Source organism: Pteropus alecto, unplaced genomic scaffold (genome assembly GCF_000325575.1).
Source record: "Pteropus alecto unplaced genomic scaffold, ASM32557v1 scaffold14, whole genome shotgun sequence".
Taxonomy (NCBI): Eukaryota; Metazoa; Chordata; class Mammalia; order Chiroptera; family Pteropodidae; genus Pteropus; species Pteropus alecto.
The window spans coordinates 10,126,833-10,153,166 of NW_006436810.1; the positions used below are offsets into that span (position 1 = coordinate 10,126,833).

The following is a 26,334-nucleotide window of genomic DNA, read 5'->3' on the forward strand; positions in this document are numbered from 1 at the left end:
AGGCACTAAGAGGCACCTGATAGCCATTGGTTTAAAAGTTAAGGAATTTAGCAGAAAAATGTAACTGTTCCTTCTAATTCCAATTGCAGGTGCTTCAGTTTCACAAAATGAGAGTCCACGACGTCACCCCAGTGACCCCAGCGATTGCCACCGGTTGTGAACTCAAGCAGCAGATCCAGAAGGCCACTTATCCTGATGTTATTTTGAAGGTATCTGACTCATTCATTTATATATATATATATATTTATTATTAATTTATTTCTATTACATATAACATTAGTATTTTATTCCTATCACCTAATATGTGTAGTATTTATTATAAGACTCTGATATTATATACATACATATATTAGTATTTTATTTCCAGAATAAAATACTACGCTGTGACTTCTTGTCTGAAGTCACAGCGTTAGACTGAGAAGGAACTTAGTATGACTTTCCCTTTTCACAGAGAGAAAACAAGACTCAGGGTCCTTAAGTAAATATTTCATGGTCCCACCAATAACAAAGGGCAGAGCCAGGGAAAAACCCAGACTTTCTGACTTCTGGGCCAAGACTCTTTCTAAAGTTTGTCACACCACCCTGCCTCTAGTTGGGTTTGTGTAATTTATTCTAAAACTGTGGTAGAGACTCCTAAAATACACACACGTGGATGCAGATTTCCAGAGGGGAAAGGGTCAGGAGTGACAAGTGGTTGAGGAATGGAGAAGGTCAGAGAAGGTCAGGCTTGATGACTTCATGAGAGACCACTGACCTTCAGATATCCTTCCCCTACCCTTCTATCTCTCCATTCATTCTCTCTCTCTCTCTTTTGTCTCTGTCTCTGTCTTTCTACTATCTATCTATCTATCTATCTATCTATCTATCTATCTATCTATCTATCTATCTATCTATCTTTTTGTTTCTTTCTTTTCTCCCTTTGAAATTTTATCTCTATCACCTTCGGGATTGGGGCCCATCCACATCCATCCATCCATCCATCCATCCATCCATCCATCCATCCATCTTAGGTAGTATTATCTTTCTTCAGTACTTCATTTCTTAGATACTAGCTATCCAACTAAATTATAGAAACAGAGATGTGCTCCTCTTGGAAACCAACATCCAGAATTTCACTACTGAGTTAGGTTGTGGTGTGGTATCTCCCATAGCTTCCTTTTTGGGAACACTTATGCTCCACCTGCCGGTTACCCAGGGAATTATGAGCAAAAGGAGCTGGAAAGGGTTCATTCGTATGGAGATTCAGCCAGGTCTCCTGAGACATCTGGCAGTCGTCTGCAGGGCTCTGTCCTCTGCTGTGACTGAGCCCCTTATCTGTCACTGGGTTTACAAACTTACGTTGCAGATTGAAATTCCCCTTCTCTTTTGTGGTTTACTAAAACCCAGATTTTCCACTGTGTAGACTATGCATTAATTATAAAATGGGTACTTTTAGAAGTTATATGAACTTTTAAAAGAACATTTGTAAGGTAACAATTTAATATGATAAAAATTTCTTAGAAATCTTAAAGTTTAGGACTGTAAAAGGAGCCTCACTTTCTTCTAGGGCGTTGGCTACTTCTTGGTTAAATCCAATCCATAGGCACAGCAAAATAGGAAAGAACTAAAACATTGTCTTATTAGTTTTGTTCCACATCTATATCAAAACTATTTCCTCAGAGATTCCTCTAGAGTATCAGAAAATAATATACATTAATACAGCATTTTATTGCTGTATTGAAAAAAACACTTTTGCTTAAGAAACATCTTGTTTAGTAGTCTTGTGTTATGTAAAGAGAATCCCTCTTTTCTGTCTAAGGCACAAGCTGAAGATACAATCCATTCATCCTTCCGTTCTGTCATCTCTGCAATCAACGCGTCCACAGGGGCTTATGTATTGGAAAGTGCCAATAAGCTGTTTGGAGAGAAGTCTGAGGGATTCAAGGAAGTAAGTAAAACCCGTAGTTGAAATGGCGGGACCCTATAAATCTGCAGTGAGGTCACTTTCAAAGCCGTTCTCCACGATTTGTACGAAGAGGGTTAGCATTGCTAACTATCCCTTAGGCTTTCTCTCTCTCTGATGCAAAAGCCCCATTTACTGTGTAGTAAGGAAGGATATAATTGACTTCCAGAGCCAGGAACCCCTAAGCCCCATCTCCCTCTAACTTAGTGTCTATAATATAGGATGTAGGAGGGCAAATTGAGTTGGGGCTGGAGTGTGGGAAGAGGAGGGCTGCAGAGTGCGTATAATCTGCATCATTTCCTTGGCTCCCAGTAGCCAGCCTCCATCCTTATGCCAGCCCAGGACTCCCAGTCTTGACAGGAAGCCCGTAATTCACAATTACTCCAAGGTTTGTTCAGTATACATTCTGTGTAATCTCCTGTGTTTTTCTTGCTTTAAAGGAATACATACGACTCTCTGAGAAATATTATTCTACAGAACCCCAGGCAGTCGACTTCCTAGAATGTGCAGAAGCAGCCAGAAGAAAGATTAATTTCTGGGTCAATACTCAAACCAAAGGTAAAACCAAGGAAATAGTTTCTGTTCTTTATTTTAGAAAACCAATCTGTCTTTAAAAACCATCCTTGAATTTAGTCTTTAATACTTTAATAGTCATCCAATTTTAGTTATTTTGGTTAATGCAAACTTATTCTTGTTTAGCTAAGTGTTGTTTTAAGTGAGAAAAAAATAATTGAAGCCTATTAATAGAAGACATTTGTTCAATACTCAAATAATCTGTTTTTGGATATTACATTAAAATAGACTAGGAGAGAAGGCAGAAGTTTTCCAACATAGGAAATATCAGTACTGAAATAATTGTGACACTACGTCCTGACTCCGACGTGTCAATGAGAAGGGGCCTCCTGGAATACGAAATGTTTATGTTGCGATTAGGAGAATGGGCTGTAGCTGGCCAGGCAAAGGGCGTGGTGCCTGGGGAGAGAGTTCTAGACAGAGTGCGCAGATGTGCAACTATCCAGAGGTGAGGGACCTTGGCCCTCTGGAGCGTTGTACAGTGCTAAGAGGACAAGATGAATCTAAAGAGGTGAAGTAACACACTTTTTAGGCTATTCCTACATTTAAATATCCTCAGTGACCTCCTGTTGTCCTCAGAAGATCTTGCTCTTTACCTTGACTTTTCAGTTCTCAATAATCCAAGAGACTGTATGTGATGGCTGCTGGAGCAAACAGGATGCTGGTTGCTACCTCTATACTTACTTTTAATGCATGCTTCAACTTCAGAATTTAAGTGCATCCAAAGTCTTGCCCTTTCCTAGACAAACCTGATCTTTCCCTCTTCTAGAATCTTCTGTGTGCTTTGTTGGCGGCATGACTTATGCTGATGTTTGCCATATAAGACCTTGAGCCGTTATTGAACTATTTTATTTTGTTTGCTTTGCCGTCTAGCCTAGACTATAATTATTTAAGAGGAGGGCCGGTAGGTCACACTTCTCTTGTGTCTTCGCAAAAATTAGCACAGTTTGTTGCTGACAGTGAAAATCCTTCATTCTTCCAAATTTTCAGGTAGAATTATAAGCCTCGAATAAATAATTGTTGAAAAACAACATATATATGGATTTCTAAGAGTGGATTTCTAAGAGCAAAAAAAAAAAAAAAAAAAAAAAATAGAGATTATTATGGATATGAAGAAGTTTTGGAATTTCAAAGATTTAGGAGTTGTTTGGATTGAAAAGATCCTTGGGAAGCATTTATCCAAACTTATCACTTTATCGTGTGGGCGTCAAGCCCCCGAGGGATTAAGTGGCTGATCTAAGACCCACTACTAGTTAGTGGTTAAGCTGGAGTTTCATTGTCTTCTGATCCTTAACATAACTCCAGAATTCTTCATTTGGATGTTCAAAGAGTTTGGTAACTTAATGCAAAAAAAAAAAAAAAAGAATTTTCTTAACTTCTGTATTTAAAACATAGTTTCGAACAATCGTTTGGTTTCTTAGCCACCATAATGGAAAAAAGCACATGAACTCGATTCTATAGCATTTAAAAATATTTTTGTTTCTCTAAAAATAGATGATCTGCTTTAGTTCTTTACTTCCATTAAGGATTTTTAAATCATTTTTCTAAAACATTAATGAACTACTGACACAAAGGAACCAGGAAAAGCGAAGATTAAGAGAAGTGAAAGTAAAAACGGAATACGAAATTTAAGAGACACATGAAAGTTTTGCTTTTTGTGAACACCTTAAATTTTCTCTTTAAGGGTTGTATCGAATGACTATAAACCAATCAATTGTATTGCACAAATACCAAGTAGTCATTTGGACTGTTTGTTTTACCAAATTTTATAATAATTTCAGAGAATTTTGTTTTGTTTGTTATCTAATACTAGTTGTCACGTGCCTCACAAAATTAAATAAGCATTAGTAGATTTCAGTAGTTACCAAGAATTTTAATTGCCTGGGGATATACTGAGTGAAGCCATTGAATGGACATGTTAAAGCTGGTCATACTACTGTGACTTTATTAGTCGCACTGTGACTAGGACTGTGAAGACAGAATCCTGACTAGCTTACCAAGATTATAGCTTTGGGAAGATTGTTAGCCTCTTTCACCGTGGTGTCCTCTGGTGTAAAATGACACTAATACTCACCTAATAGTGTAGTTGTGAAGATTAAATAAACTAATGTATTTAGGGGTTGAAATATTGCAGAGCAGATATTCACTATAAATGCGTTGCCTCTTAAACCAGCTTAAGAAAGTATCACACTTGGATGTTATCGTTTACCGAGAACGTTCTCTAGCTCGCTCATTTACTCCCTTCTGTGTTGTCATAGTACTTTGCATTATTTAGCACTATTATAGAACTTATCGCGCATTTTCCATACCTGATTTTGAACTTATCTTTCAATATTCTCAGTCCCACAAGGACCTTTCTTCCTTGCTCGCCTCATGACTCTGCACTACTCCTAGTGTAGGTCTAGCCTAAATTTCCGAAAAAATGTTTCTGAATGAATCAGTAGGTCAGACCCACAGACTGTGTAGACCAGATCGAGAGGAAGCACGCACGACGCACTGTGGGAAGGTGTGGTTATCTTCCTCCTCTTTCACTCGCATCTGAATTAAATAACTTCCTACAACTATAAAACTTTGAAAAAAAATGATATGAAAAGAAATGAAAATCTGCTTTGCATATTCGATAATAATTCTAAATTTTAAATGCATTACGTTTTCATTTTCTCTTGGATTTTCCAAACCTTCTAAGAAATTTGGTCCAAATTTTACTTATGCTTTAAATAAATCCAGAGAAAAACTTTAGCTTGAAGATCGACATCTCTGTGGAGTTTGACAAATGTGGCTGCTGAGTCTGATTGTGACGCAAAAGATTCAAGGAATTATAGTAACTTTCACAGTTCTGGATCATGATACCTAAACCCATGTCATGTTTTCTGTAGGCAAAATTCCAAACTTGTTACCTGAAGGTTCTGTAGATCCGGAGACCAGGATGGTTCTGGTGAATGCCGTCTACTTCAAAGGAAAGTGGAAGACTCCATTTGAGAAGAAATTAAATGGGCTTTATCCTTTCCATGTGAACTCGGTATGAGACAACGAGACAGGTTTTCCTAACATATACTTCAGGGACTTAGACGAGACAGGAGAAGAAACAATAGAGACCATTCGCTGATGCTACTGTATGATTTGCTAGTTATAAGTGATGGACATTGGACAGTTGATCGACTCTTTCAAGCTACTGAAAATCATAGTAATTTTGTGAGAGATCATATGAGTGGTGGTGGAAGACTATGGACTTTACGCTTACACAGTCCTGGACTGGAATGTAGGCTCTTTCTACCAAATATGACTTAACTTATGTTGTATAAATTACACTTTTTAACTGTAAAACTAGGATAATAATAATATCCAGCTCAAAAAGTTATAAGGATTCAATGAGATCTAGCGGAGTTCTTGGCCCATGGTAGGTACTAAACAAAGATTTTAGTATTCTTATTATTGTCCATCTTATTAATAATGAGTGTAATCTTGAAAAAGGTAATAAGATTAGAACCACTGGTAGTGTATGCAAATAATTTAGTTTGTTTTCTAAAACATTTCTTAAACACTAAAGCAGAACACATTCTCTTTTATGTCTGTAAGTCTCTTGACATCATAGTATAAACTTTCATATTTTACTCTTTAATCATTTTAGACTCAGCATAAACCTGTACGAATGATGTACTTACACGAAAAGCTGAACATTGGCTACATCGAAGACCTAAAGACTCAGATTCTAGAACTCCCATACACTGGAGATGTCAGCATGTTCCTTTTGCTTCCAGATGGAATTGCTAACGTGTCTACTGGCCTGGAGTCGGTAAGTCATTCTAACTTCAATTGTTTTAGGTTTCTGGGGCTAAACTTACCTTTCGTGATGAACATCTCTCTAACTTAGGAAATCATGTGCGACTTCTCACAGAAAAACATGAATCGGTTGCTAATAAATGTGGCATGTCTCAAACTTTCATTCAGAGCCCTAAACATATGTCATACAGGCCGCCTGCTCACAAAAAAACTTCACTAATCTATTAAGTTTTTATACCACCCGCAATGTAATAAAGTTAAAGTCACCGATTTTTAACATTAGATTTAGAAGTTGTTTTCCTTTTTTTCTCGGCACTCACTGTTTTGTTGTGTGGTGTTTTGTTTTGTTTTTGATTTGTAGCTGGAAAGTGAAATAACTTATCACAAACTCGACAAGTGGCTCAGCAAAGACACGATGGCTGAAGATGATGTTGAGGTATACATCCCCCAGTTCAAATTAGAAGAGCACTACGAACTCAAATCCATTCTGAGAAGCATGGGCATGAAGGACGCCTTCAGCAAGGGCCAGGCCGATTTCTCAGGGATGTCGGAAGGGAACAACCTGTTTCTGTCCGAAGTGTTCCATCAAGCCACTGTGGATGTCAATGAGGAGGGCACTGAAGCCTCTGCTGGCACCGGGGCTATTATGTCAGGGAGAACTGGCCACGGAGGTCCACAGTTCGTGGCAGATCATCCTTTCCTCTTCCTTATAATGCACAAAATAACCAGGAGCATCCTCTTTTTTGGCAGATTCGCCTCACCCTGAAATTGAAGGGTTCTGTTTCCGTAAAGGATTTTGGAGTAAGAGCTATAAGCCTCAGAATTGCTATAAGTACTAAAAATTAGAGGCTTTATCTGTATATTTCTGTTTTCCCGAACAACTTCTACTACACACTAGATATAATACAGAAATAACTAGACAATTGTCAATTATAACATAACAACCCTATGAATTGTTTGGTTTCTTAAAATGGGATGATGTTCCATTTTGTTCTTCCTTACTCTTAGTTTATTTTATAGCATTAACTTTTACTGTATTATTTATTATTTTATATAATTTTTATTATTGTTCACTGTGCATTTACTGTTGTTGATACAGTTATAAAAACAGGTGATTGCTATTTTTCTTTCTAAGGAAATGCATTTGTTTGTTTTTATGATGAAGGACGATTATGTGTCCTATGCCCTTCTATGACAAAAACCTAGAAGAAAGCATTGAACAACAGGCAAATATATGTCATGTGCATTTATAAAATTATGTATCACACAGATGTGTCTGTAACTTATGTAAAATTTAAATATATAATAAATAAACATGTTTCCACACAACCATTTTTTTTTTGTTGCCATTCTATTAGGTCATCAGATCATAAGACCTGTTATACTTGCACCCCAGGAATCAGGAATCATGGCTCATTTGTGGGAACCAAGAAAAAGTAGAATAAAAGAGCCAAGGGGGTAACCTCTCCTTTTGTAAGGAGCCCCTTGGGGTCATGTGAGAATGGTTTAGAGTTGCCTTCCAGTAGCAAAGGTCAGAGCAATTCAGCAGTGTAGGTTGAGTCAGAGTCCTTTGGCAATACCAGTGTTTAATCCTCAAGGACAATAGAGATAAATAGCAAATCCAGTGGTCCAGACATAGAATCAAGGTCAAGGTCATTGAGCTGAGAGTTCAGAGGAGTAGAGATGATTGGATGCAAGAGCAGGAGGAGAAACACAAGATGGCTTCTTTTAAGCATGTGTGCTTCCAATAGCACTCGATGCTTTTGAGTAAAGCAGAGGCAGAACAGAAAATAATGTAAGACCTGAGAACAAAGGCACTTAGGTGGTTTGATGTGTGGGGAGGGGGTTCTGAACTGACTTGAGAGTCTGGTTTCTGTGGCCGAGTCCTGGAAATGTCCCAGGCACCACACTCCCTATGATGACCCGTGGAGCAAGGTGGCTAAAGAGGTGGCCTCAGGACCTTGAGCGTCTGCATCTAAATCCCAGTTCTAACACTCTGAGTCATCTAACCATGGGCGAGGGCTGGCGCTTCTTTGTGCTTCTTTTCTTTCAGTGTAAACTTGAGAAAACAATACTTTTCTCATAAGGTTGCCGTGATGGTTAAATGAATTCATGCATAGCAAGCAGTTAAAAGAATTCTCGGCATATGCAGTATTTAAAAAATACTAGTGATTATGTTTATTATTTCTGTAAGTAATAAAACTGTCTCTGGTTTTATTCACTTACTGTCAACTGGTCAAACACAGAATCCCAGAAAACTATTGTTAATTGTTTTTTTTTTAAGCAAGGCAACCCTTGGTTGACCTCACAGATTACAAGGACCTTGTCAGTTTACAATCCTTTATTTTATTTTATTTTATTTTATTTTTTTACGCCTACAGCACCTGGTCTTCCTAGGTGATCTCCCATCCAAGTACTAACCAGGCCTGATCTTGCTTAGCTTCCAAGATCAGACGGGATTGGGCTTGTTCAGGGTAGCATGGCCGTAGACCTCAGTTAATTTTTTAAGGCTTGGATTGTAGTTTATTTTTTCTAAATCAGACATTCTTGAAAATTACGTGTCCTTGCTCCTTGCATTTTTCTACTTACTTCAGCAATTCACTCAGCAAGGCAATACGTAGTAGCTTTTTGAATAGTGAGTCTTAGGATATTCCTGTCTCACGCTCATTATTGAGATAGAGTGTGAGTGTAGAATTCAAGGTTTGAAGCACTTTAAAAGGATGATTTTATTATCTTCTGGCACCAGAGTTGCTGATGTGAAAGTCAAGATAATTCTTGCTCCTTGTAGTTTAATAATTTTTTTTTTTGTTCTTGATAGTGTTCTTGATATTTCATTGCATTAAGAGTACTTTTTCAAATTGTTTTTTAAAATTTATGTTGCTCATCATCAGCAGAATTTTTCTGTCTAGAAACTTGGCTCTTGCTTCAGTTTGGGGAAATTCTCAGCCATTGCTATGGACTAAAAGTCTGTGTCTCCCCCATCCTCCCACCACATAGACCTTGAAACCCTATTCCCAGTGTGATGGTATTTGGAGGTGGGGCATTTGGGAGCTAATTAGGGTTAGATCAGGTCATGAGGATGGAGTTCGTGTAATGTAATTAGTGCCTTTACAAGGAGAGGAAGGGATCAGAGAGTCCTCTCTCTAACATGTGCAAGCACAGAGAGGTGGCAGCCGTCTGTGAACCAGGAAGACGTTCCTCACCAAGAACCTGACTCTGACAGCTCCCTGATCTCAGACTTCCAGGCTCCAGAACTGTGAGAAGTACGTGTCTGTCGTTTAAGCCCCAGTCAGTGGTATTCTGCTACAGCAATCCAGACTGAATAAGACAGCCATTATACACTCAATCGTCTCTGCCCCACGCTACGCACTTTCTTTTTCTGGACTCCTATTAGAATAATACTGATTCACCTAGAATTCTCTCTGTTTCAATTTCTTTCTTTCTTTCGTTCTTTGGACTAAAAGTCTTCCTTCCTTCCTTCCTTCCTTTCTTTCTTTCTTTCTTTCTTTCTTTCTTTCTTTCTTTCTTTCTTTCTTTCTTTCTTTCTTTCTTTCTTTCTTCCACCTAATACATTCATGTGGTATAAACATCAAATATCAAGAAAAAAAAACTCTCCCTCCCATCTCTCTTCTCCATTTATTTAGTTTCTATCACTTGGTCTCCACTAGTAATATCTATACATACTGCTAAAGATACAGAAGGCAGGCCATAAATAACAACAAGCAAACAAAATTATGCTAATAATATTATATTGTTAACTTAGGTCACTATTACCTCTTTCTCTTCCACACCCCAAACAGGCATCAAAATAAGGCACAGCTGTGATTGATCCTACTGTCTAGATCACAGTCTATCCAAGATATAGGTAGTATATCTATTTGAAAGGATTTTAATTAATAGGTAAGTGGGAAAGGAATTTTGAGAAAATTTTGGGGAAAATGAATAAAACAGTCTGTGAGAAGATTTTGGGGAAAATGAATAAAACAGTCTGTGACTTTAAAGAAATTTCTTTAAAGAATTTTCTCCGCTGGTTCAGCATAATCTTCACTGTTGCATTTAATGCAAGACAAATAACTGGAGTGTCTTCATGCTGTGCGATGATGCAGCCCGAGTCACCCTCTGACGAGCTGCTGTCCGTGGAGATGAACAGTCCCTCTATCTAGAGCCACCATATGGTCCTTTGGGCATCCGTGGATAATAGTATCTGCTTAGCATACACCAGGCAGGCTGCACAGAATTTCCTGCCACAAGTCACCCTCGCTAGTGAAATCCAGAGGGACATTTTGCTCTAGGTTCCACACCAACATTCAAATAGTTAACTCTGAGCCAGTTTACCAGAAAACACGTGAGTCCTAAGAAGAGAAAAATAAAACCGCGTGAAGCATGTTATAAATGAAGAGCCTCCCGCTTCCCCTTCGTCCGTTCTAGATCGTTCCTCCATTCCCATTCCTCTCGTCACTCTGTTTTCCACTCCTCCATGCACACATGTGCTACGATAGAAGATGAAACTGTAGTCTACTGTTTTTCCTTTCGAATAAATATGGAAGAGTCAGAGAAATTCTATAGGGAGAAACAAGAGAGACCCAGAAGACGATGAGCCAACATTTGAGTCAGTAACTGTGTCTAAAACATCGACCCAAGCCCCTGGTCCCTGGAGTGGGGGAGTGGGCTGCATATTCATTTTGATTACGCTTGGAGTTCTCCACAAACCCCCCCAAATGTGAAGGGCAAATTTAACATTAACAGTAAACGCTTCACCAATAACATTTTCCATTTCATTACCCATTATTATTCCACTACTTTGAAGCTTTCTATTTTTTTTTTTTAATTTTTTTTATTTTTAAATGTTTTTTTTTTAAGAAAAGCACTCGAATTGCTACCGGTTGGCAGACTAAAGAAGAGATTAAGCAAGGAAACTGTGAGTTACGACATTTCAGAAGTCAGGTCTCTGCATGTGGACAGATGAGGAAAACGTGGCTAATTAAAGAATTCAGGCAAAACCTTAATTATCTTGTTGGCTTTTGTAGTCGAGCTTCTGCCCAAGATAAACCTGAAAGGAAGACTGTATGGGCTTGTGGAAGTGAATCAAAGGGCAGGGCTAGGAAGAGGGAGGCGCCAGAAATCTTTTTTTAGTTTCTACAGTTAGAAGTTACTTAACTCAGCCACAATTTCTTATGCTAGGAGCGAATTGCTAATTCTGCTCGGGTGGAAGAAAGCAAGATATTGTAAGTACCTCTTTATTTTAAAATGTGTATCTATGTTTTCCTTCTTTGTCGAACTGTCCAGCTAAATATCGAATAGTCAACCACTCCCCCCCCAAAAAACCCCAGAAATAGTAGGTAAAACTTCACCCCCCAAGAATTCTGTGTAAGTCAGATATTTAACCCCGAGCTGGTTCAAAACGTGTACTAGAAAGAGGGCTGAATGGGAGAGAGCATTTGTTTCAAAAGAAGTTAGAGAAATCGTTTTACCAGGAATCGTGAAACTATGAATGGAGTTTTCCTCAGTCATATTTCTGGACTTGTTACCTCTGTGTCTGTCAGTGTCGTTGGCTCTCTATCCCCTTTCCCCACCCAGCATCCTGCCCTGGCCACCCTCCCAGGAGCCATTAGCTTTCTTTCCTTTCATGGAATAATCTCAGCCCCTAACCTGCAATCTTACACTAGGTGCTCATCTTCGGAAACTATCACTTCCTTCGGAAAATGATGTTAGGTGAGTATAGAAGGGCTGAGGGGGAGATGTCATGTCCTGATAGGTACCACACCATGAAGTAGGTGACGTCATCAGGATCATCAGGAAATCGAGGGACTTTGGGCATCCTCTTGTGGAAAAGGAGATGAGAATCCTTCTCACGTCCTCCTCCTTCTCAGCATCATTTCTCGTTTCTCCCTCCCGTCCAACTTCTTTCATAACCCAATCTGTCCTTTTACCATTAAAATCTTAAAGACAACGAGATACAACGATAAAAGCAGTTGTATTCAGAGTCCAGAGAATGTGATGGAACTGATAACTCTGTTACCAGCCAGCGGTACATGTTAGTCAGCATCTTTCACCTCTCTGGGCCTTAGTTTCTTAGCAGATAAAACGAGGCAATTAGATTAGAGGGATTCAAGGTACTTTCCAGCTCTGACATGGCGGAGTATGTGTGTCTGTCCCTGAGACATTTTGATGAATGACACAATCCTTTCCTTACTTTCATAGTTTTCTAGCTTCTCCCCTAAGCCTTTTACAGATTACGATTTTACATGTTTTACATATATTTATGTAAACCGAGCTCCCGAAAACTGCAAAAGAGCAATACATCTTGAAAATGGCACCGTAGGCTTCTGATTTAGATGTTTATAGTCTTCTCTGAAAAGATCATTATTCAACCTTGTGTGGATAGGTTATTTCCTATAAAATCTCATGCCCAAATTCTGCACCCTTCAGAAAACACTTTCCAGCGTTGGGTTAAATTTTACTAATGGCTGAGTTAGTGCTTCTGTAAATTTCTCTGAAAAAAAAAAAAAAAAAGGCAGATTTTTTTCCTTCTTATTTCTGGGCTAATATAACAGGGTTACAACTGATATATTACTGATGATATTAATGAGAGAATTTATGAAACTGAAGGTAACTGGATATTAACTTTTCACAAGAAATTGCCTCCTTCATTAGAGAGAATTATAGTTTTCGGGAATTTGTTACAAGTAACTAAATTCTGGAATAGCCATAAATCATAGGTAGAAAGATAAAAATCCCAGGCCCTAAGATAGTACTTTCTCCTCTCCTCCCTTCGTGGTGAGTATGGCTTTGCCACGAAGCAAAGCATTTTCCATATGAATGTAATTCACGAGTTCTCAAAAGATAAAATTTGACATATAGGCGGTAAACGAAGCATTATTTGTAAGGAAATAGGAAGGTTATTTCCAAGATGGCATTGGTTCTGTCAAGAAAAAAATACTCACAGGCAAGTTTCGAACATTTTATAAGTTCCTACAAAACTAGACTTTTTTTTTTTTTTCTTTAATCAAATAACGTCAGCCCAGGATGAGCATCACCTTCTGGAAAAGAGCATGATTTAGAGTCTGGAAGCTGTTTTGTTAAGTGCAAGCCTGTGGCCAGGAGGGATGGCAACAGTGTCATTGTTAGTCACTGTTAGTCTCAGTCGGGACGAAATCTAACCGTCGACACACACTTCTCCCTTGATTCGGCTGCCAAGAGGGAACTGGTCCTTCTCAGTCCTCATCCGAGTTTTCCCAGAGGCCCAGGGAATGTCATTGGGGAGACCCCATTCTAGGCAACATGGGCACTACTAAAAGGTTCTAGGCCCAGGAATTTCATTTATTTTCAGTCATGTAACCAGTTTGAGAAATTATTTGGCCATAAAATGACATTAGGTAAAACTTTTTTTTTTTTAATGGAGACCAGTCTTAAAAGACTTAAATTTAAAATGTCAAGGTAATTGGAGGTGACATTTAGAAGCTGAATATAATATCAAAAACAAACAAACAAAACAAAACAAAAAAACCCCCCAAACAAACAAGAAAACCCGAGTCCATAAAACCAATTTCAAGGGGTCTTGAGTGAGTAAGAATTAAGGCAAACGAGTGTTGATTTCTCTGTAAGCATTTCCCAGTAAACTGCACATGATTTCAAGTTTAAATAAATAAAAAATCGTGGCTAGACCCCCAAACAATGAACTTTGCAAACAAGTAGTAGACAGATATTTATAAGTATCCACTTTGTGCAAAGTGCTGAGCTAGGTGCTGTTGGATATATAAAACAGCGTAAGAAACTTCTGTCCTGGGGGAACTTACCCCGAAGTTGGAAGGACACAAACATGTGAAAACAGAACTATCAGTTTGATAAACGTTGAGCGAGTGGCAGAAACTACGTTAAGAGACTGCCGTGGCAGACACTCTCCTGTGCAAAAGGTCAGGAAAAGCTTTTAGAGGAAAAGAGAATCTTGGCAGAGTTCAATTTTAATGAAATAAAGGAGGACAAAGGCATTCTGGAAGTCAGGCATATCACATATAGAGGTAGAAAGCAATAAATAAGGTTAAAAAATATAAAAATATGAAAAAAAGGTAAGTGAGAAAAATACGAAGTCAAAAACATGTGTAACTATGTCTCATTTATAGTGTCAAGTTGGTACTGAGAGGGAGGTGACCTGGCTCCACGGCCATTTATATTGTTACATTCTTGACGATTTGCTGTCAACTGACCAGAATCCAATTGTTCTCTGATGTGTATTAGCACTAAAATTTGAGGCAATTCTCTTAAACTCTCTGGACTTCAGCGTAAAAGAATGATGTTACATTAGGATTTTCCTAAAGTCCATTCAGGTCTTATATTATATATAATATATTCTTATTGTACATATATATACACATAGGGATGGACATATATATATATATATATAAATCAAATAAGGTAATATGCATTTTTGTCATTTCACTGAAGGATGATTTAAAAAGTAATGTGTAACTTGACAAATTCTTTTACAAAAGTGGAACAAATGAAAAAGATTATTAACATGTTGTCTATCTGTTCTTTTTTTTCTTAGGTTTTTCCCAATGGATTCTCTAACAAAATCAATCAACCAATTTGCTCTGGAATTTAGCAAAAAGCTAGCTGAAACTGCTGAGGGTCAAAATATTTTCTTTTCTCCCTGGGGCATCTCAACCTGTTTGTCCATGATGTATCTGGGGACCAGAGGTACCACTGCTGCCCAAATAGCCCAGGTGAGTGGGGAAGCACCATCATCTGCCGCCTTAAAATGGAATGCTTTCTATACCTTTTATCTTCATTTTACTCCTGAAATCCAAAGACCTCACATTTTACAACCATATTCAAAATAAGAGGTATACCTTAATTTTTTTCTAGACCATAAGAAGAAGTCCGGGAAAGGGAATCAAGCTGAAAACTGTTATAAGAAAAACAATTTAAGAACTGTGTTCTCCAGCCAAATCAAATGGAGAAATGATGAGGCTATCAAGTTAGGTCCAACACCCAAAACAATTTTATTTTGATTATTAAAATATTTCAAGAAGTAATGGTTCAAATATTAAATAGTAAGATTAGTCAGCTTCTTTCCAATCTCAGAAAAATTATCTTGAAGACAAATAGAAAAGTCAAATGAATTGTTTCTCATGCTTTGGTTGTTTCTTTGTTCAGTCCCTGGTTGTCTAAATGAATCTAATGGGACCATTAGGGGCATTAAAATAGCAAAATGATATTATCGTATAAACCGTTATTGATTTGCTGTAAGCATCTTCGAAGCAGAGTGTGTGTGCGTGAGTGTGTGTAGCCATAGATAGCAAAGCATGTTATAAAATAGTCACACATATATGTATATATATGCAGGTATAAACATGTAAATATATGTATCTGTGTTTTAAATAAAAGTAAAAACAGAAGAGAGTAAACTCAAACCTAAATCGTACGACAGTTGAAATGCCAAATGACAGTGTCTTCTGTGTCAAGTATGGAAATGGGCATAGCCAGTAATTTTCAGCGAGACAAGATTCTGTCGGTTTGGGCCTAGGGTATCACCCTTAGTCTTGTAGTTCACAAAATATTGTGTGGATTAAAACAATAACAACAAAATCTTGGTTCGCAACTGGTTAATAATTAATTAATTATTAAAGACTTAACCGTTAATGTGATAAACTAAATCTTAGACGGATTCCAATTCTGGTCCATTTCACGTAAATAAATATGTTGCTGGGTGTTGCTTGCCCTTGTTTTATTTAATATTTATTTAAACATTAACACCTTCCATTTGCAATCGAGACTGAGGAGTTGCCTATGCACCCCTTTTTTTCTATGGCAGATGGTCCCTGTTTTGTCACTGTGAGTCAGCACAAAGCTTTGGCGAAAGACTTTATTCCTCTTTGTGAGCTGGGCCCAGGATGTGGGAGACGAAATTATCGCCTTGTTTTTTTTTTTAGCTGTTGTACAACTCAGGAGAAAAAAACAATGCCCACATCTGTCAAGTGGCAGACAATGAGAATGGAATCACTAACCCTGATAAAAAACAATGAGAACCCCTGAATTTTCCAGTTAATTGGGGCAATGGTGGCTTTTGCTTAAATTGCTAAATGATGATCTCAATTGAACACCTCGTCTTCTTTTTGAAGAAATTGCAGAAAAAAATGAAACATGGAAAACGAGAGAATTTTACCTCTAAGGATACCCCAATGTCATCCTAAACATCCTATAAAAAGTATTAAAACAAAGCACAACTTAAATTAGACTTCTAAACCTTTATTTAAAACCCGCTTTTGACTTACTGCATTAGTTCAGCTAATACATCATTTAAATCAAATTAGAGCCCCCCTTGGTTCATTAATTATAAGTTCTGTAGCATTGGCATGACTGACTTGTAGTTATTGATGTGTATTCCATATGATCATATCTCTGCAAAGTGCGTTCATGTATTGTTTTTTTTATAAAATTACAGGTGCTTCAATTTAACAGAGACCAAGACATCAAATCTTATCCCGAAAGCGAAAAGAAAAGGAAAACGGTATATTTTATATTTTAATATCTATTTAATAGTTAAAGAGAACCCCCGTTTAGCACACGTGTGTTAATGGCTAATTTAAGCAAACTTTGACAGGTAAATTTTCTTAGCAACATGTATTAAAGTTATAGAAACGTTTTTCAAAATACGAGATGTCTACACTGTTTGGAGAGGTCGTATTCTGTCGTATTTTCCTTCTCTCTCTCCTCCTTTTCTTCTCTCTCAGAACTATTCCACTTTCAAACTATTCCTGCTTTTGCAAACTAAATGTGAAGAAAACAATGCCCTCAGTAACTTTTAATTTTTTTCGCACCGATAACGTTACAGAAAAACAATTTCTTATCCACCTTAGAACTGATTTCAGCTTTTGTTCACAATACACCAAATCGTTTCCTTTGTTATAGGTTGTTCGTATATGTACGTAGCTCTTGTTCGACATTTTTATTTGACTAATCCCTTTTCTTTTGAAGGACTGCAACTTGGGGAAGGTTGAAGAAATACGCTCCGATTTCCAGACACTTATCTCAGAAATCAACAAACCCAGTAACGCCTATGTACTTAAAACAGCCAATGGGATATATGGGGAGAAAACATATCCATTTCTCAAAGTAAGTGCAAACCTGTTACTTAAAGTGAATGGGATAGAAAGAGTTATGTGAGACGAATCAATAAACTCTTTGTACATTTTTGTAGGGACCATAGGGACAATCTTAATGTGGTCAGCATTTCTGTCATTGAGACAAACCATAATATCTAGTTGTAAAGACAACCCATAATTGAGGCTCAAACTAAATCTAGTGGTCAGATCTTTATCCAAAATAATAATGTAAAAGTGCGGTTCATATAGTCCCCACGGCAACATTTATTTCGTGGAAAATGGATCAAAAGACGTAGAGCAGCGAAGCAGGGTGACTCTGAAGGGGCAGAGGGTGGCTCTGGTCGTGAGTGTGGCTGGGGGCTGGGGGCTCAAGAGCGAAGCTGACCTCGGGATCCGACAAGTCATTTCACATCACGACGTTAGAGACGTTGGAAAGACTCTTGGCCTGGAATAACATCAGCTTCTCCCCTTTTCCGATGGCGGGAACCCCCGTCGTACAGACCATGACGTCACCTCAGTTCAGACTCACGGGCTCCCCAGAGTGGTCCATCCTGAGCCAGGACAAGCACGTGCTTCTCTCACGTTTGTCCGTCACATCCTTTGGCCCATCTCAGAAAGCAGCAGGAGGACTCCGATGCCCAGTGGGCAAAGGGCAAAAAAATCAGATAGGGTAAAGAGGCAGCAACGGAAACAATAAAGTTCTCTCTTGATTTCAAGCAGCGCTACCAGGGCTGCGGGGGGCAGGCCTCCCTTCTCATGCTCATCAGCACCCAGCGAAGTTTAAAGAGGCGGGTATTTAGTTTTGACCAATGCAAGGAGTGGGGAAAGATCTGAGAAGGGAGCGATGTGTGTGTGTGTGTGTGTGTGAGCGTGCGCGCGCGCATGTGCACCGTTGTACCTCTACCTAGTTATTCTGATAATCTAAATAGACTTGATTTCTCAGTTTTGGACAAACTCTGCTAAAGGAGATTTTACTTGACTCTTTCAGAAATATTTAGAAGACATGAACACCTACTTTGGTGTAGAGCCGCAGTCTGTTAACTTTTTGGAAGCTTCTGACCAGATCAGAAAGGAGATCAACGCTTGGGTGGAAAGCCAGACTGAGGGTAAGCCTTCACCAACGTGCTTTCTCCAAGCGCGGTTTTATTATTCTGAATGTGCGTTATGTGTAAGTATATGTGTTTCTTAAAAAGAACTGTGGACACATTCTACATATTCCGACCACTTCTTCTATTCGTGCTCAGACTTTTTAGATTCACAACTTTTTCAGTCAGTCTAATCGAATACATGTAAGTCGAGACACCCACTTTACCAAGTAGACGAGAAAATGGTAACTCATTAATTTCAGAGAGGAGTCCAGGAGGAAAGCAGAAAAATGCAAAAAGGAAATCTGAAATACTATTGCATTTGTGGTTTTAAAGAAAAATAGCTACTGATTAACAGCAAAAATGTAATATAAATGTTCTATATGATCTTAGGCAACTTTCAAAATAAGTTCTTATGTTAGAGTATGGGCTAAGCTGCTATAACAAAGAGATCCAAAATATAGTGGCTTTATGATAAGATAGAAGTTTATCTTTCTGTCACGCAGTAGTCAACAGGTAGATAAGCATTCTCCTTACAAGGCCGTCCTGAGACCCAGTCGAAAATGATTCTTGCAACGGTCAGTTTTATAGTCAGCATGAGAAGGGGAAAGAAGCCGGTGGGTCCTCCCTGCCATCCTCAAGACGTGGCTTTCATACCTAAGTTGAAAATGATTCTTGTAATGGTCAGTTTTATAGTCAGCATGAGAAGGGGAAAGAAGACCCCTTTGCTTCTAAGGGGATGTCCTGAAAGTCACACACATCATTTCCACATATCCCAAACTTAGTTGCACGGCATCCTTGATGCTAGGATGAGCAACACGTCCTGGTTTGCCTGGGACTTTCCTGGCGTTACCGCCCAAAGGTCTCTCACCCCTGGGCAAACCGGGAGAGTCAGTCACCCAAACTTGCTGTAAAATGTAGTTTTAGCTGGATGGCCACATGATCACCTGAAATTTGAGAGTTCTATTTTTAAAAAGAAATAGTAGGATTACCATAGAGCTTTAGAGAAATGAAATTATCTGAGCTCAGACAGTTGGAAGCTTCAGAAATAGGATATAAAGCCCGTATGTTTTTGAGTTCGTCTTGCCTTTCCAATCTCTTCTTCCTCTGCTTTCAGTCTTTGTCATCATTTATCTGCATTAATACAATTATCTGCCTCTGTGTTCTCAAAGCCAACTCTATCCTACCTCCAGAATGGTCCACCGAAAATATAAATTAAACCAGCTAGACCACGTCCCTCCTGTACTTAAAACCCACCACGATGCCCTGTGACCTACAGGATGAATTCAAGTTCCCTAAAGTGACACATAAGGCTCGGCGTGATCGTGCAGCCCTGCCCGTGCCTCCATTTCAACTCTCGTCACTTCCTGACTCAAAATTTATACTTCGGAATTTCTAAGTGGCACGGAGTCCCCAGAACACCCTGCGTTCCTTCATGACCCCGTGTCTTTGCTCATGCCAAGTCCTGTATCTCAAACTCTTTTCCCTGCCCTGCCCCTCCCGCCCCTGCCCTGCTGCCTGATGAGTGCTCAGGATACAATGTCCTCGAGGGAGCCTCTGGTCCCCCGGCACGTAAAAGCCACCCTCTTTGCTCCCACGTCACTCTGTGGGAAACTTCCCCTTGGCGCTTTCCACAGCGTTATTAAAATTAACTTCGTTTCATCCGCCTCCCCTGCTAGATGCAAGGACCCCACGTGTGACAGCTCCGCTTGTCGAGTGTCAGCTTCGGATCCCATAACGGGCCCACTCAGGGTGGTGGTTCAGAGCACTGACGCCCACTGGAATGAACGGAGGAAGCTGGCAGCCCTCGGTTCTCGGTTCCTTGTTCCCTGAGCTAGTGACTCAAAGCCATGGGGAAGCGAGAGCGACCATTCTGCTTAACTCGTTCCTGACTCGCATTCACTCGCAGTCCATTTTTTTTTAGAATTAGAGATCAGGTGGCCATTTCCTGAGTACCTGCCCTGTTTTGGGTTATACAAGGACCAACTGTGATTCTAGAGGGATGCGCGAATTAAACGCAGCGGAAGTAGGAGTAAGAACAGGGCTGGAACTAAATGTTTGCCCTCAAATTCTTAGCCCAGTGTCTATTACGTCGTCTGGAAGACAGACGGGAGCCTTACAGGTAGGAAGGCTGGGAGTAGCATCTGCCATTTTTACACCCGGCAAAGCTGAGAGGAGAGCCATTTGTCTGATGCTGCATAAGCCTGGTCCTTGCCATGCCTCCCCAGTGTAGACCGACACATTGAAGGAGCATGACAAGAGCCAGCTGTCTAGATTACAGAGCTATCCAGGAAGTTGCTCTCTGATGACAAATGTGCCATAAATCTGTACTACCAAATTTTACATCGTCACATGTTGTATCCACATGTGACTATAGATGATTTGAAAAGGAGCTAATAAGACCGAGGAACTGAATTTTTAACTTTAGCTCATTTTAATTAATTTCAATTTAAGTGGCCTCATATGTCCAGCACAGAAGAAGCTCTGTTTTAAGAGAACTGGACAAATATTTTAAGTTATGGAGGAAAGAGTAAACTTCAGACAATGGTCAGTGTATGGTCAAAACACAGGAGTGGCACGAAATGAAAAGGGTCTAATAAGACCGAGGAACTGAATTTTTAACTTTAGCTCATTTTAATTAATTTCAATTTAAGTGGCCTCATATGTCCAGCACAGAAGAAGCTCTGTTTTAAGAGAACTGGACAAATATTTTAAGTTATGGAGGAAAGAGTAAACTTCAGACAATGGTCAGTGTATGGTCAAAACACAGGAGTGGCACACTTTGACCAGTCCCCTGTCGTCATACCATTCGTCAAATGAGGGGGGTCCCCAAAACACACTCACCCTGGGCATGGCCAGAACCTTTTATGAAGCCCCTGCCTCCCACATCTCATGACTTCATTCCTCCAGCCGGCCCTGCCGACTCTATATTTTAGAAGTGAGGGAGAAAGCTGTAATCTTTTCGTATTTCCTTTTGTTATTGGACACAAATATCTGTTATTTGGGGGCTATTCAACATCGTATGAAATGAGGATTAATTGGCTATTCAGGAACTTTGACTTTGTCAAGGCAGAGTTCCCTTTGTCCTTAGGGAAAATGCTAGAAACTCTTTGGCGGGACTAGGTTCTGTCTGAGCTTCTTGAAGGAAGCTCCTTTCCTGAAGTTCTCAAACAGCCCTTCTTCTAGGTAGCCACAGGGACTACAGGCACGGCCTTCAGAGTCATATTCTCAATGACAATATCAGTTATATGTTGCTATTATTTTTTTTCTGATTTGTCTTTATAGTCTATAAATTCCTTGAAAGTGGGGGATTGGAGAAGGTTATTGTCTACATGTTTGTCATCTCAAAATCTATCACATGCTTGGGACATTGGGTACTCTAATGACACACTAACATGTGCCGGGAAGGACTTACCCTGACTCTCTGCAGAGAAAAATGTCCTTCCCATTACATAAACCCACCAAGGATGCTGTGCAATGAGACAGCCAGCCAGAAGGTGGCACTTTAGCTCTCAAGAGGATAGTAAAACATTTAGAGTCAAATTTTGCTCTGTGTGTTACTTTGAAGTTGAATTTAAGTACATTTTGCACATTCTTTGTAAATTGTAATTTAAATGTCCTAACAAGGCTGTGGATTCGAGATTAGATTCCTTGAAAACACGTGAACCCAGAAGACAGTGCAATAAATCTCAAATCAACTGGATTTCAACCAACCTGAGATCCATCTGTGCAAACCTCAGTCCCTGATATAAGTTCTTGCTTTGCATCTACAACTTGATCAAAGGAGAGAGTAATTAATTAAAAATGACAGAGCTTTAAAACAATAAAATTTCTGTGCAAGAAAAAGATTTAAAAAATCATACAGAAGGCCTCCCCAAGCTGAATCATCACATACATTTTAGATTAGGTTTAACATACTGTCAGTAATTTACTAAGACAGAGAAACAAATGCAAAAATGTTTCAGGAAAGTTTTCACATCAGCATTTAAAACCAAATTCAAATTACTTTCTAAAACCAAGAAGTTTGTTTCATTGGGAGCGGGGGAGGGTGTTGTTTCGCTTTGAGTACACGTGCCCAAATCACACCCCAGATCTGTTGGAATCTCTAGAAGTGCTGCCCTTAGAACTTTTAAGCAAAGCTGCAAAGGTGCTCGCAAGGTGCTCCCTGTGAACCTGCAGCGGCAGAAGGATGTGCTGGGAAAGCTCACAGGAGCAGGTTTACTGAGCGTTCACCTCGCTTTAGGTGTTAGCACTTAAGGTACCATTTTTGGAGGATGCAATTCCATCCACAGCAATAGTATTCTCGCAAAGATGTATCACCTAAATATTATCTAGAGGAAACATCAGACAAATCTGAACTGAGAATTGGGGGACACTCTACAAAACGTTTTCAGAAGTGTCAGGTCATAAAAGGCAAAAAATAAAAGAGGAACTGTCTCGGATTAAAGAGGACTAAGAGGAAATGACAACTAAATGCAGCTCAACTTGAGATCTTGGATTGATTTCTGGTCTAGAGAAAGTACTATTGGAACAACTGGTGAAATCTGAGTAAGATCTGTTAATAGAGTTCTATCAATGCTAACTTTCTGGTTTGGTTCATCGGTGGATATAAGAAGTTATCATTTAACGATATATCATAATCGAAATTTCTATAAATGTGGCATATCATCGGGATGTAACTAGATCATTGAAACCTGTCCTTTTGCTCACGTAGGTAAAATCCTGAATCTCCTCCCTGATGATGCTGTGGATTCTGCAACCAGAATGGTTCTGGTGAACGCGCTTTACTTTAAAGGAACCTGGGAACAACAATTCCTAGTCCAAGACACTAAGGAGAAGCCTTTCAGAATAAACAAGGTAGGAACCTTTTCCTAATCAGTATGGGTTTTTACATGGCATTGTAGAGAGGATTCTATTTTAAATTCACTCTTTCTGGACATGTTGTCTCTGTAAACTATGACTGGACGAGCTGCACTAAAAGGCCCCGCTCTTTCTTGCTTAGAAGTTCTCCTTTCATTGTTTTTCTCTGAAAGCAGACTATTTACATGTTTTATCACTCAGTCCTTGCTACGGCTAAGGTAGAGTGGGCAGGGTAGTTATTATATTGATTTCTCAGATGAGAAACACAGTGCGCTAAGCGGGTGAAGGGACGCCTAAGCTAGAAGTCTACCTGAACCATAACCCCAAACTCTCCAACGACTAATTCTGTTCTTTAAAAAAAAATTTTTTTTTAATTAAGAACGATTTGGGTTGACATTGATTCATAAAATCAAATAAATTTCAAGTGCACAGTTCAACAGTTTGTCGTATATATATTGCATCGTGTTCACCACCCAACGTTAGATTTCCTCCTGTCACCACGTATTTGACCCCTTTTATCCCATCTACCTCCCCCCCTTCCCTTTTCCCTCAGTTCTGTTCTCATTCTACTAAACCTATACCATGTTCTACCAAAAAAAAAAAAAAGAAATAAAAGTTTTCAATCTCACCTCTTTCATTAACGTGTTTCTCTGTTAGGAGACAATACAGTTGTTTTTGTGATAAGAACCAATGACAGCAAACACAGGAGGCTCATGCAAGGCTACAGACATTATCTCAGAGTCCAAGGGCTGGAAAGCGCTGGGCCTTGGGATTTGTGCGGAAACGTGGATCGGAATGTTGTCCGGATTCCTTCTGTCTTTTTAACTCCGTTTCTCCCATCGTTCTTCTCCCAGGCCGAAGTTTGGCTTCCTCTGCTTCCCAGTCCACAATGGCGAGATATCGCCACCCCACAGCTCCTCCATCCTACAGTCTGATAGATCTCATTCCAGGTTCCTCGGAAAGGAATTGATTGGCCAACGTTTGTTAAACAAGTTGCTAGTCCTGGGGTGGGTCATCTCACACAAACAGTACTGGGAGGACCTGTGGATGCGGGCAGTAGGCATCCTCAGACAAGCGGTGGGATGCAGATGGGGAAGCGGCTGAGCATATAATCCAATAGGCTAACTAGAAAGGAGCCGGATGGTCACCTGGCTTAGTATTAGTCACCAGGAAGTTTCAGTTGCAAGTAGTAGTAGAGCATTCCAAACTAGCTCCGGTAAAATGGGAATTATAATTAGCATTAGCTTGTGTAACTAAGAGAACTGAGATGACTGGAAGGGCGTTTCTAGAGTCTCAAAGCATAATCTCGGTTCTCTCTCTCTCTCTTCCTTTGGAAAGGTGTCTGTTTACCTCTTTTGCTTCTTTTTCAAATTGGGTCGTTTGTTTTACGATCACTGAGTTTTTAAGAGTTCTTTATCAATTTTATTAGATTTGTGTTTTGCAATTTTTTTTTCTCCTAATCTATTACTTGTCTCTTCTTTCTCATAGTGAATTTCAGTTTTTTACGATACTAAAATACTTCCTCAAATGTTTGCATGTGAAACACACCTTATTCAGTTTCTGAATCATTGACATATGCATAGTTTGCATAAGATTATGTACTCTCTTGAGTGTTTGGTACAAGCCAGCTGACTATGATTTATAGAAGTTGCCACAATTCTGTTAGAGAAAGAAACTCCCATGTCACTTGTTAACGACGTTATCCAGTAGCACACGTTTCCAGAAATCTAGGTCTCAATAACTTTATTTAGCATTTAGCAGAGAATCATCATGTTTGCCAGTGTCCCAGACTCGTGGGGACCAATTATGATAATTAAGGACTTGACAGAACCTCCCCTCAATGACTTTGCTACTTCTTTTCCATAGAATACAAGCAAACCAGTACAAATGATGTCGATGAAAAAAAAGCTTCATGTTTTTAACATAGAAAGGCCACAAGCCATCGGCCTTCAACTCTTCTATGAAAGCCGTGACCTCAGCCTGCTCATACTGCTGCCAGAGGAGATTGATGGGCTGGATCAGGTAAAACCATCATCTGTCTGATGGGAAGATGATCCCAGGTTTACCCCGTGTAACACGGCCTCCCCGTTCTTTGATTCCTGTGGAGGAGGCAACCAATATACCTTGAGCCCTAGGGACTTCACTTTTGCAATACCATTTCGGCTTTACAAAACTATGGAAGGTTGATATTACTGTTCCTCAGGTAGGTTAAGTCATCTATAGACACCTGTAGCATGGGGGAGCCATACAAACAGATACCAGTATTTAGCAGTCACAAAGCGATGTAGGTCGTTCGTAGCAACCTTTCATTTAGTCTAGGTCTTTGTTCTCCCTCCTGTGGGACCTACCTTATGTGAGATTAATTTTTTAATTACTTGCATTAATTTAGCCGTAGATATATATTTTAAAACATTTAACGGACTACCAAAATTTTAAAAAACATTTTTATCAAGTAAAAAGTCTACAGGAGAAATAGTCTGTATCAGTAGTGTCTTTAAGAATTATTTAAGTTGTTTATCAGCCAAAGTTCTATAAAACCTGACATAACTTTGGTCAGATGACGTTTCTGAGTAATTGATGTGTCTAAATTGAACCTTGGTTTCTCATGTAATAGGTGGCCTATCTTTCTTTGCACACAGTGTCTAATTTTTCATGTGTGCCAGACTTTTTTTAATTATAATTTTCCATGGCCTTACTAGTGTGTAGAAAAGATTTCCAAGTTATATCATAAAATTTGTGTAACTACAAAGGTTGTTTACAATAAGACCAAGTGTGGACTTTGAACCATTGGAGTCACACCCTTACAAGATAAGCCTTTCTTTTTAGGAGTTCAGGTTCCTGAGAAGAAGATATTACCACATTATTAATGTACATCATTTGCAAATATGTCATTGACATAGATACTTGGGTATAGAAAATTCTCCAAGTAGCAAAAGCATGTGCTTGGAAACAAACATGTTATTAAAAAACTCAAATGCCGTATTGTTCT

The 26,334-nt window shown here is 39.2% G+C and overlaps 2 protein-coding genes and 1 pseudogene across 2 annotated transcripts in view; 2 read left to right on the forward strand and 1 right to left on the reverse strand.

Annotated features, from left to right (window-relative positions):
• Positions 1-7,297, forward strand: part of SERPINB2 (serpin family B member 2) — a 12,434-nt gene extending 5,137 nt beyond the window's left edge. Inside the window, exons 3-8 of the mRNA XM_006913725.1 lie at positions 90-209; positions 1,799-1,927; positions 2,383-2,500; positions 5,392-5,534; positions 6,144-6,308; positions 6,657-7,297. Coding sequence (XP_006913787.1) covers positions 90-209; positions 1,799-1,927; positions 2,383-2,500; positions 5,392-5,534; positions 6,144-6,308; positions 6,657-7,061 — 1,080 coding nt within the window. The 3' untranslated portion in view covers positions 7,062-7,297. The remainder of the gene's footprint in view (positions 1-89; positions 210-1,798; positions 1,928-2,382; positions 2,501-5,391; positions 5,535-6,143; positions 6,309-6,656) is intronic.
• Positions 7,298-8,667: 1,370 nt separating this feature from the next.
• Positions 8,668-8,786, reverse strand: LOC112481354 (annotated as a pseudogene).
• A 6,062-nt stretch (positions 8,787-14,848) lies between these two features.
• Positions 14,849-26,334, forward strand: part of SERPINB10 (serpin family B member 10) — a 12,855-nt gene continuing 1,369 nt past the window's right edge. Inside the window, exons 1-6 of the mRNA XM_006913726.1 lie at positions 14,849-15,018; positions 16,740-16,805; positions 17,273-17,410; positions 18,389-18,506; positions 23,200-23,342; positions 25,212-25,367. Of these exons, the coding sequence (XP_006913788.1) occupies positions 14,851-15,018; positions 16,740-16,805; positions 17,273-17,410; positions 18,389-18,506; positions 23,200-23,342; positions 25,212-25,367 (789 nt within the window). The 5' untranslated portion in view covers positions 14,849-14,850. The remainder of the gene's footprint in view (positions 15,019-16,739; positions 16,806-17,272; positions 17,411-18,388; positions 18,507-23,199; positions 23,343-25,211; positions 25,368-26,334) is intronic.